Source organism: Hibiscus syriacus, unplaced genomic scaffold, assembly GCF_006381635.1.
Source record: "Hibiscus syriacus cultivar Baekdansim isolate YM2019G1 unplaced genomic scaffold, ASM638163v2 tig00110548_pilon, whole genome shotgun sequence".
NCBI lineage: Eukaryota > Viridiplantae > Streptophyta > Magnoliopsida > Malvales > Malvaceae > Hibiscus > Hibiscus syriacus.
In genome coordinates this window covers 2,511,365-2,523,689 of record NW_024062775.1, presented here as the reverse complement: position 1 = coordinate 2,523,689, position 12,325 = coordinate 2,511,365, and the positions used below count along the sequence as shown (strand labels likewise).

Below are 12,325 nucleotides of genomic sequence, written 5' to 3'. Positions count from 1 at the left end.
ACCATTTTGACTCGATGTGGTGATAGATTCTTCAATCGATAATTGCATATGATAGGTAGGTGTCCTCCTTTGAACATTTTCTTGTGACAACATATTTACTTTACTAGCTAACAAGTAGACATGATGTCCTTGAACTATTCTACCGTATGTGTAAATGATGATATACTTCACACAACTACCCCTCTAACAAGAATATTAGTTCTCATGGGTATGTCCATATAGACATTAACATTATATGTTTCTACAAGAGTTTGAAAGAATTGTGCCCAATAGTCTCCTTAAAGCGGCCCCATTTCACTCTCATATAGGTGACTTATGTTGCTCGACACATCAAAGCACACAATGGTCATTAAAACCTTTTCTTAATCTATACCAATTTAATAACTATTTATATCATAAGAATGGACTTGGGGATAAGAAAACCCCAGAGTGATCTCACACGATTTACACAATTAGGTTGTCTCTTTGAACCTAGATCTTGAGATCATCAGTCAACTAGGTAGGGTTTTACTTAACATTTTAAATTTCATGGGCTTTAGTCTCATTCATTTAGATTTTTTCTTAACTTGATATCAATTTAACCTTTTGGTTAGTGGATTCACTGAAAGCAACTTCCCTCACTGATAACCTAAAACTTTTTAGCATTACATTCATCATTTCTTTTTTTTAGAATTAATTCTTCTACTTTGTTACTCCATTTAATTTATGAGAGTATGATTGGTATCACTTCATTAATAACTTATTCACCACCTTTATCACTTCTTACCATCTTAATATTTTTATTAAGTTGGTTTTCAACTTTCAGTTTATAGAGAATAAATTTCTATATATAGCTTCACTTTTGCTCTTTAGCAAATATATAACAATACCTTTTGTTATCACCAATGAAGGTAATAAAATATTTATTCCTTATTGTTTTGAAAAATAGATCAAATAAACTCATTAAAACAACATGAATTAAATTCTCAAAGTAAATTTACTTTCAAGATCTCACTTTACAAACATATAGATATTTTCAAGACATAAATTTAACAATTTCTTTCTTTCTTACAAAATAGAATCATATTTGATTCCCAAGAAAATAAATTCAATCCAATGATTTATTTTCTTTTATAAAACAAGAAAATAAATCCAACGATTTATTTTATTTTACAAACAAGAATCATATAAGATTCCAAAAAAAAAGTCAATTATTTATTTATTTTTACAAAATAGGAAAATAAATCCAACGATTTATTTTCTAAAATAGGAAAATAAATCCAACGATTTATTTTCTAAAATAAGAAAATAAATCGAACGAGTTATTTCCTTTTACAAAATAGAAAATAAATCCAATGATTTATTTCCTTTAATAAAATAGAAAAATAAATCAAACGATTTATTTTCTTCTACAAAATATGATTTATTTTCTTTTACAAAATAGGAAAATAAATTCTACGATTTGTTTCCTTTTAAGTATCATAATCATATGAGATTCTTAGGAAAATAAATTCAACGATTTATTTCATTTTACAAATCAAGAAAATACATTCAACGATTTATTTCATTTTACAAATCAAGAAAATACATTCAACGATTTATTTTTTTTATAAATCAGAAAAATAAATTCAACAATTTATTTTCTTTTTCAAAATAGAAAAAAAATAAATTTTATGATTTATTTCCTTTTACAAAATAGAATCATATAAGATTATTAGGAAAATAAATTCAACAATTTATTTTCTTTTGTAAAATAGGAAAATAAATCCAACGATTTATTTTTTAAAAAGATAGAATCATTAAAAATTCATAAGAAAATAAATTCAACAATTTATTTCTTAATTCAAGATTCTTGAGAAAATAAATTCAACAATTTAGTTTCTTTAACAAAATAGAATCATTTAAGATTCTCAAAAAATAAATTTAACAATTTATTTTCCTTATAAAGTTAGAATCATTCAAGATTCTCAAGAAAATAAATTCAATTATTTATTTTCGTTACAAAGTTAGAATCATTTAAAATTCTTAAGGAAATAAATTCAACTATTTATTTTCCTTGCAAAGTTAGAATAATATAAGATTTTAAGGGAATAAATTCAACTATTTATTTTCTTTACGAAGTTAGAATCAACACAATATTCTAACATTGAAATAAATCCTCTTTTTTATGTTTTTATAATATGTTAAACAACATGATTAGTAGCAATAAAACCCGAAACAAATATATCATGACAACTTGATTTTTTAACCGAAAAAATCAAAAGAAATTAATACTTTAATTTTAGGAACCCAATAATCACAAGGAACTAATCCTTTGATTTTTAATTTTCGCAATCCAATAATTTAAAGGAACCAATTCTTTAATTTTAATTTTCGCAATCCAATAATCGAAGCGTGGATTAAACTCTGAATTTGCTTGTTTCTATAAAATTTCTCAAAAGAAATTATTAATACTATAATAAAATTTATAGTGTTTCCAAAACACGCAATCATATCAAAGATATTTTTTATTCATGCCATATTTAATATTCCATATTAAAAGGCCAAACGTTATAGGGAAATAATACCATAACAATAATCTCATGAATAATATCATGATTAATGCTTAAAAACACTTTTATGGGTGAAATCTTATCATAATGATATTCCCCAATAATACTATAACATAATAAGAATCACATTAATTTTTTATTTTTTATTTACTAAAGGTAAATCACCATGTGCTAATCACTATGCATTTTTGTATTTACAAAAGTTAGTTCCTATGTGAGCTTGCAAAACAATTTGCAAAAAGCTCATCTACTATTTGCGTAGATTAAAATCAATCTTGTTTATTTTCGATTTAATTATCGAACAAAATCAAAGTTTCAAAATCAGTAATCAACTAACTTTAATGATAATTTCTATTAAATAGATTTGTCCACTTTGAAATTAAGCAAACCCATTAAAACGGCAGGATAAATCCCGAAAATGAATTTATTTATTTTTTTCACGATTTTCCCAATATTTTTGAATCGTCTCGGATTTTTCAGAAAGTTAGAAGATAGAGTATGTGTTAAGATTGTTAGAAGTATAACAATATGAGACGATAAAATAAAAAATTATTTAAATAATTGATTCACACAAGTTGCGACAAATATCATTTAAATCCACGGTAAGATCTCGCAGCAAAGTTCGTGTACATGAATCAAGAATAAAACAAAAAAATATGATTAATCACATGGAAAAATTATTCTATTAAATAATCGAACGGAGTGTAAAATAAATACACGATTGGAATCGCAACAACTGAATGAAAACGAGTTGATGCCTGCAACTACACAATTTCCTTAAGACATATTTTCGGCCACTCCTATGGTGCTTGAGATCATTGGTTGCTTGTCTTTCAAGATACAACAACTAGATGATCAGCTACAGTTGCACTTCTGCAGAGATCACGAACTATTATCTTGCCTTCATCTATCACCAAAACTAGAGAAAAGAATTCTTTTGAATTGTTTTTGAGTTGTTTTGAATTGTGTTTAACCTAGTAGGTTTACACGATATTTATAGGGATTTTACATTGTGAACAATTGGAAATTTTTGACCTAATGAAGCATTAATGAGAATCAAGCAACCAATCAATTTCCAAAATTATTGTTTTGATTAAAAGAACCTTTTAATATTTATCTTTTTAATTCCAAAACAAAATTTGAAAAGATATGTTATTTGAGAAAAATATCTCACATTTGGTTTAAAATATCCGCAAGCTCACAAAGAGTCTGGTCGATTCAAATATTTATGTTACTCACATTGTGCACGTCTGCACATGTACAAACCAACAATTGATTCTACATTTTGATGAATAACGTTTGGATCAATTTTTCATTCAAAGTTCTAAAATTATTGAATTTTTCTAACACAATCAACCCACTGTCTATCGTTTTTAGAAGACAGAAATGGTGAGTTCTGCACTCAATACTACTTTTTTTTTTGTATTATCAATTTTTTCAATTACAATAATGTTATTTTTATCATCTAGTCATCGTATCAACAATTTTCATGTCATTTACGAGTTATCAATCTAATAATATAATTGAAACATAAATTAAAATTTAGTGCTATAAGTCTATAACTATATTAATTTTTGAATGATAAACTTGATATAAGCATTAAAATTTAATAATATTTAGAGTAGTTTATCCTTATAAATATTTAAGAAAAACATGTAATTGAAATCTTTTTTGGGACACCACAGAAGAACATTATTAATATGATGAATGCCGTCTTTTGGGTTGGAACCTTATTAGGTATACATACAAATACGGTCCGATTCTCTAGCACACTCATGTCTACATCAAGAAAAAGGGCCAATCCAGGAAGCAAATAACTCGGCATCAGCCCAAAGATCAAGGGCTGCTATTATTAGCTATCAAGGTCCGGCAAAAATCATCAAGCCTCTACATTTTGGTTTGCATAAATAATTAATAAATTGTAAGGCTTAAAATAGGGAAGCGGAATTAAAGTTACTTGGATCCCAAAATGTCAAGCCTTGAGACTCGTGAGTTTACGAGAGCGATTTAACGGTTCACAAGCAATTAGCTGCGAAATGACGGAAACGCCCTCCTAAGATAGAGAACGCTCGTCCCTACAACTGGGACAGGCCGGTTAATTTAATCGAGAAACAGAGGAGATGAGTTACGGGGTGCGGTTCAGTACATTGCATGATCAGCAATCATGTACCACCCGACAATAGTAGAGCACAAAATCTCTCTTTTCCATCTTCAAATAAAATATATATAAAAATGTTCTACTTAGTATCATAAAATGTCATTCTTCTTGAGTAATAAATGTGTGTTCTGATTTTTTAAGACCCGATTTGATTGCGACTTAACATTTCACCAACCTCTTTGACATGGATCATTGTAGCTTTGTGTTTTGTATTGTTTGGTTTTTAATTGGTCGCTACCCTGACTATTAAACGCTCCAAGTACATGTTTACCTTCTGACAAACATTTCAACTGACCATCTTATCTTATCCCATATATATATAATAGTTCAGATCGACGGCTTGGAAGTTGGAAGAAGGGGAGGCACGTGACCGGGAGATTTTTATTTATTTATTTATGTTGTTTGGGTCTCACGGGAATTGAGGCATGGCCGTCCCTCTTCAATCACGTGTTCCTCTGGGTGTGTGGTTGGTTTATTCATCCATATTGGGATGAATGTGTGTAGCCAACTGTTCTGTATCTGGAATAGTGGAATAGTAATTTTGGTTACGGCACTCCACGTTTCTTCTCATCCATGCATTCACCCTTTTTCCCTTGACGTCTTTGCCCTTATTTTGGTTGGTTCTATTCCCTTCTTTAACTGCCACTTGCACGCTGTTTCTCTCTACTATCAACCCTAATACCATCAAATTACCTTCAGCCGTATTCATAAATTATTCCAACTTCAGTTTGCCTTTAGAAAAACAATATGATAAGTAAATCAATCATGGCTCGTTGCGTTTGCGGGTCTTAAAAAGTTTAACAAGTGTACAAATGAGGTTAAACTGGACATTACAAGGCAAGGAATTACACAATGCTCGGGGCTGCAGTTCTGAGGCAGCAATGACACCACCCCTGCTACTCTTACTATGTTCTTTTTCTCCGACTCAACCCTACTACAACGACTATATACCCTAGTTTCCACTTTTAGTGCTACATTTTATTTTATTTTAATATATATACTTCTAAAAATTTAAATACAGAAATATGATAGTTTACACTTTTTTCTATAAATTTGGGAGTAATATGAATAATATTTAGATTTTCAATCATTTGACAATAAATGTTTATATCTATGTATGTTTAATACTCAAATTTAGAACTTAAAGAGATAATATCTAATTTCTTAACTATTTATTAATTATTAAATTATATAATTGATACTAGATTGTTGAATAAAAAAATTCTTAATTATATTATTAAATTTATATTAGTTTTCTTAATTTAATTTTTTTATGTGGGATTCATGTTTTTCGTTTTTTTTAAAAATGTAACATTCTCTTCCATTTAATCTCGTAACGTTCTCATTATAGATTATCATCATAATTGTTCATCTTGTTTACCCTATCATATGATGTGCTTGATGTATAATTAGTCAATCAAAGTGTTACTATGATATTATTTATCATAAATTCATTATCGTTTTCCAAGAAAATTTTTTGATAGAATTTAAGGCGCCACATCTTATTATAATACTTTTTCTTTTCTCATATGAAATTAATATCTTTTATCTTTTTAAGAAGTGGCAATTCTTTTATCTGATGTGTAATTGTATTATTAATTTATGTTATTGATAAGCTAAGAATTTTACACATAAATTATATAAAATTAAAATTATTTACTTATTAAATTTAATTAATAAAATCATTTTAAAACAATTATGACATAACAAAGATATAATATAAAATAGATATAGGAATTCTCATGCTTCTTTAGGAAGTTTATATAAAAAAATCACTATGCTTCTTTTTTATTCCTCAAATGAAAAACCTTTTGATGATGGTTTGTAAGTAATCAATTGAGTCAACATTCTCGGGCCATTAGTTATTGGTATAAAAAATGAATCGTTTGTTTATTATTTTTTTATTAATCTTACAAATAATAGTATTTATTTTAGAGATTTTCAAATATTGAAGGTTGTTGATATTTAAATTTTTTTATTTCTAAAAATAACAACTATCTCTCTAATTACTGAGATAATTTAATGCCCGCAAACTATTTATTTATTAAAACAAATATAATTGTATAATATAACAATATAAATAAGATTGAATGTATGATTTTATTTTGATGAAATAATTTATTAAATTTTAAAATATTGAAAATAAATTATTAATATAAATAAAACAAATAATTAACTTATATAGAAAAAAAATTAGAACAAGGTCTCTCCAACCCATTGATCCATCGTAAGAGTTATTCATAATAAAGTTTACTGTCATACATGTAATACTAAACTTAAATATTACTTATACAAACATCACGGTATATATTACCAGATTTACTTTTAACAAAACGCTTAATAAAGGAACGAGAACCAATTTATCTTTATAGTTAAGGGAATTATTGTTGTTCTTAATAAAAAAAATTACGAATTCAAATATAGTTAAAAATATTTAGAATATATAATATTTTATAATTTCCTTACTTTAATAAAAAAAATGGGTAAAAGAAGTTCCCTTACAGTTTCTGTTAATAGAAATATACAAATAGAAAAATGGGAGTTAAATGATATATTTCAATGGGCTGAATTTACGAGATAATGTTGTGAGAAAAAAAAATTCACGAGATAACGCGTTCCAACAATTAATTGTTGAGATAGGATATTTACTACAGTTCGAATATAGATCGCCAGTTGATCTGGGCGACCAATGAAGGTCGCCAGGTGGTCTGGGCGACCAATGCTGGGGTTTGGGGTTTTTCACAAACAAAATGTAGTGTTCTCATCTTAGTCAAACACTAGTTGTTTGGGTTAAATGCAAATTTGGGCCTCACAACTTTACACTCTCATACGTGTGTTTTAATATTTAGGAGATAATAGCATTTTTGGTCCCCTGTGCTTTGTAATCTATTTGTTTAATCATTTAGTGACATTTTTAATGTTTTGTTTCAGGCATTTATATTTTAATAATTATATTTTAGTCACTACTTGTTTATTCTGTCAAGTTTGTGTATGCTTCATTTTGATCATAATATTTTTAGTTATTTCATTTTAATCACTGATTTCATGTGTTTTATATATTTTCCTTAATTTTGGAAATTGGCCATGAAATTTGTAAACATGTTATTTTAGCCACTGTTTAGTATTTATGTTTAATTATAATTTAGTCATACATGTTTCTTGTTTATCCTATTTTAGTATGTATTTATTTCTCCCTACCAACGATATTATTTCGCAAATTTTTCCAATATAAAATAAAACAAAATAAAACTAAAAAATAGTGAAAAATACTCGAAATAAATAAACGTAGAACAAATAAAAATTATTGAATACAAAACAAGATATCCCAATAATCAATTTTAAAATAAATACATACTAAATACAAAACAAGATATCCCAATAATCAATTTTAAAACAAATACATACTAAAATAGGATAAACAAGAAACATGTATGACTAAATTATAATTGTTTGTGACTAAAATAAATACATGTATGAGAGTGCAAAGTTATGAGAACCAAATTTGCATTTAACCCAAACAATTATTGTTTGATTGTTTCTCCCAAACTCAAACGGCATGTCAGACCACCCGGTGACCTTCATTCGACCTGTATCAAACATCCTATCTCAACAATTAATTATTGAAGAGCGTTACCTCGTGATTTTTTTTTTCTCACAACATTATCTCGTAAATTCATTATATTTCAATGTATCCGAACTTTGTTTCATTGCTCATCTCTGTCGTCTCAACTGAGACCCTGCCAGAAGTAGCTTCAGATGATATGGTTTCTTTGTCCGCTTGTTATTCAAGTGAGATCTAATTTTCTCTTCCTTCATTCCTTCTCTCTGTCTTTCATCAAACTCTTTATTTATTCCAATCTCCACCAGATCCAACCCTAAAAAAAAACCCATCACCCCCAAACCCTTCTTTGATGATTATCACAAGCCTCCATTTCTCTCTCTCTCTACATCGTCTTCCCCATGCATGAATTCAATCAATTGACCATCTTTACCTTTGCCAAAGGAAACTGAAACAAAAAAGAAAAAAGGAAATCCTTGAAACAAACCAACCCACAGTATCATTTTTGTTTTTCTGGTTTCCATGATGTCTCATGATAATCCCAGTGCAAAACCAGATGCTACCAAGAAAGAAAACCAAAGCAGTGGCAACCGGAAAACAGGTTCGACAAGGCAGCCGCAAGACCAGCAAGCGGCCCCAAAGTGTCCACGATGTGACTCTCCCAACACCAAATTCTGCTACTTTAACAACTACAGCCTCAGCCAACCCAGGCATTTTTGCAAGACTTGTAGGAGGTACTGGACCAAAGGTGGGGCTCTGCGTAACGTTCCGATCGGTGGCGGTTGCCGTAAGAACAAGAAGCTGAAGTCATCTTCAAGGCTTTCGGGTGACTACAAGGACTCGTCTTTGGAGATGGGTGAGTTGAAGTTCTTTCATGGCCTTTCTCCTGCCATAGATTTTCAGCTCAGTGGCTTGTCGTTTCCTAGACTCGATCCCTCACCGGCTACTGGTACTTATAACCAGTTTTCTTCATTTGGAGATAGTACTAGTAGCCCTTCTTTCAATCTCGATCCAGCTGGTAACTCCACCTCTTTGACGGGGTTTAACAATTATCCATTATCTTCAGTTACCAGTGGCCTTAGTGGTGCAATTCAGGAGATGGGTTCGTTGAACGTTAGTAGTGGCCTCGCTTCTTCAATTGAGTCTTTAAGTTCCATAAACCAAGATTTACATTGGAAGTTGCAGCAACAAAGATTGGTTATGCTTTTCGGTGGAGAGAATCAAAAGGAAAACAGCGCCACTGTTTCTTCCGTTCCAGTTGAGATTAACGAAGCAGAAAGGCTTCAACCCATTTTGTTCCAGAATCTGGAGATTTCTAAACCTGAAATATCAGCAGCTGGGAATCAAAGAAAAGGCACGAGCAATGAAACCGCCACGGAATGGTTCTTTGGGAATTCTTATGCACCGGTAACTCCGACTCCGACCACTAGCGGCAATGGCAATGATAACGCAACAACAAGCAACTGGAATGGGGTTCAAGCATGGAATGATTTGCATCATTACAGCACGTTACACTAAAAAGACGATCAAAAAAGGTACACCGCCTTAAAGGGAAGATATGAAAGAAGAAAAGAAAACAGTAGTAATATTTCTAAAAACACCCATTTTTAGTTCATTGTCTGTTTAAAATGTTTCGTTAAGATAAAAATCAACATGTAAACGTTGAGAAAAACTAATGTTTAAATTTTTTTCTTTTTAGTATTTATTTAAATAAAATATTTGTCACTATTGGTCACTTCATTATTTATACTTCTTTTTTATTGTGTTTTAAGGTATAGCTTTTGATGAATCTGCTGTTTGGTTTTTGCATGTTTCTACAAAAGATTATATGCAGAAGCCAGAAGCTGAAATTAAGATGAAAGTGAAAGCTATACTTGGCTCTACTATGTATACATGTAGATTTGTTTTTGTCTTATGGTTGATTGGGAACTATTTTAATTGAAAGCTTTGGGATCTGTGATAAGAACACAGGAGTGTTTATTAAAAGTGGAAATATAGAGAGGTAGATGTTTGATTTGTTTCATGTTGAGTCAGTGACTCACTGTCTCAGTGTGTTTCAATCTCTGCCTATTAGCTGAGGCTACTGAAGATTGTCATCGAATGTATATATGAAACATACACCACGGCCGTAGGGAGTAGCTGTTGGCGAAACCCCTACACGCCATTTGCGGTGTTAAATGTGTTGTTGAATGAAAAAGTGTCGAAATAATTTGAATTGAGAGAGAGAGAGAGAGAGGAAAAGCATGTAAAGCTTACTTTTGTCTGGAACGCTTCGTTTAGCCATTTTCTTTTCTTGGGGAGGGAGATACTCTTCTACCTGCTACTCATCGGCAGTATAATCACATTATGATTCTGTTTGCTTTTTTCGCTTAAATTGCCTTTCCCCTTTTCTTATTGACCACTTTTAACTTTTCTGTAAGTTCACTAAATATATGGATTTTTTTATTAATCTCGGTGAATTCGACGGGTTCTGATCCGCTTGATTTGATCGGGTCGGTCTTTTTAAAAAAATCCATGTTTAAATCAAGTTTTTTAAAAAAAATTATGTTTGTGTCGGGTTGAATTTTGATTTAGGGTGAAAAATAATCAGTAAATGTGTGTTGGAATAATGATAGTAACATACATATGTCAGCATCGTTAATTCATTGCATATAGTTTTTTCTCCTTACGAAAAGCAAGAGTTGTTTTTGTTGTGTTGTGTTGTGAGTGGCAACTGGCAACGAAAGGGGTGGGGGCAGATGAGATAGGATATGTCGCGTTAAGATGCCCCCACTGGAACGAGATAAACGTTTTGGTCTCTCATCATTCATCAGTGTTTTGGCATTTTGCCAGTGTAACGGGTGTTATTAAGCGCTATTGCGAGTGTAACGAGTAATTCGGACGGCGGCGTTATCGTTATTTTGCAGGTATTATTATATTTTTGGACCGTAATTTGAAATCCTAGATTTTAGTGTTTCAGATTTAAGTTTTACATGTGCTGATAATTTTTCTAGACCTATTTTATGAGTATATTATTTTGATTGATAAATATATTATTATCATAATTTACATGTTTATTATATAATAATGGCTTTGAATAATATTATTGATTATTCATATTAGATCGACTTATTTTGAGCTTGATAAATGATCAAAGTCATAAGATAATATCTAACAATTGTGTCATTAAATCCTTAGACTTAAAATTACCATAGTTCTCAACACAAGTAATTAAACATTATTTTTAATTGGACAATTATCAAAGTTAAACATAATAAGAATCATACAATAAGATATGAGTGATTAAAATGAGTTTTATCTCTCTTATTATAAGATATATCTTTGGGTCCTTAACAAGAGACTGTAAAGTGCATGGTCGTGTTCAAATAAATTGTTAGAGATCAACTTATGACTCATATAAGGTTGATATTTTCTTGTCTTATATTCTCTTAAGATATTGTTAGACAAAAGTATTATGTCATGAAGTGTATAAAGTTGTTTCGGATCACAAATTTTTCATTTAATTTTGGTAGTCGCAATATTTTGCTTGAGATAGCTTATGACTTATAGTATCAAATGTGATTTTGATCTACTACTAACATTAACTGAACCTATAGGATATTAATACATCGAGAATGAAAAAAATTGATTAGGGTTTATCAATATATAATAATATTGTTTTAAAAATTATTTAGATTTGAATTTAATTTAAGAAATATAAATTCTTAATTTAAGCATTAATATGTAATTAAATTTTTATATTTCTCAATTTGATTAGAAAATAATAATCAATAAAATTAATAAAGATTTGGTTTAAAAATGAATTATAAAGATACGGATTTTGTTTGTTATTATTATTTAAGGGGAGTTGGTTATATTTTGTTATTATTTAAAATGAGTTTGTTATATTTCCTTAAAAATATTTTTCTTATTTGATAATAATAAATAATTAATTTTTTATATTTATTAATCCATTTTTAAAGAAGAAGTTTTGCGGTTTGAGAGAAAATACAAACAATTTTAAGAAAATAAATTGGAAAACGAGTAAACTACATGATTAATCATTTATGTTTGTGTTTTGTCTACTTTTTTTCACTG

General features: G+C 29.3%; 1 protein-coding gene across 1 annotated transcript; it reads left to right on the top strand.

The window, feature by feature from the left end:
• The first annotated feature begins 8,397 nt into the window (after positions 1–8,397).
• LOC120130553 (dof zinc finger protein DOF5.7-like) lies at positions 8,398–9,828 on the top strand. The gene has a single exon (XM_039147771.1). The coding sequence runs from the start codon at positions 8,771–8,773 to the stop codon at positions 9,764–9,766; it is 996 nt and encodes a 331-aa protein (XP_039003702.1). The 5' UTR covers positions 8,398–8,770; the 3' UTR covers positions 9,767–9,828.
• Positions 9,829–12,325: the final 2,497 nt, after the last annotated feature.

Excerpts from the sequence above, each read along its gene's own strand:
- LOC120130553 (XM_039147771.1), top strand. The coding sequence starts at position 8,771 with ATGATGTCTCATGATAATCCCAGTGCAAAACCAGATGCTACCAAGAAA.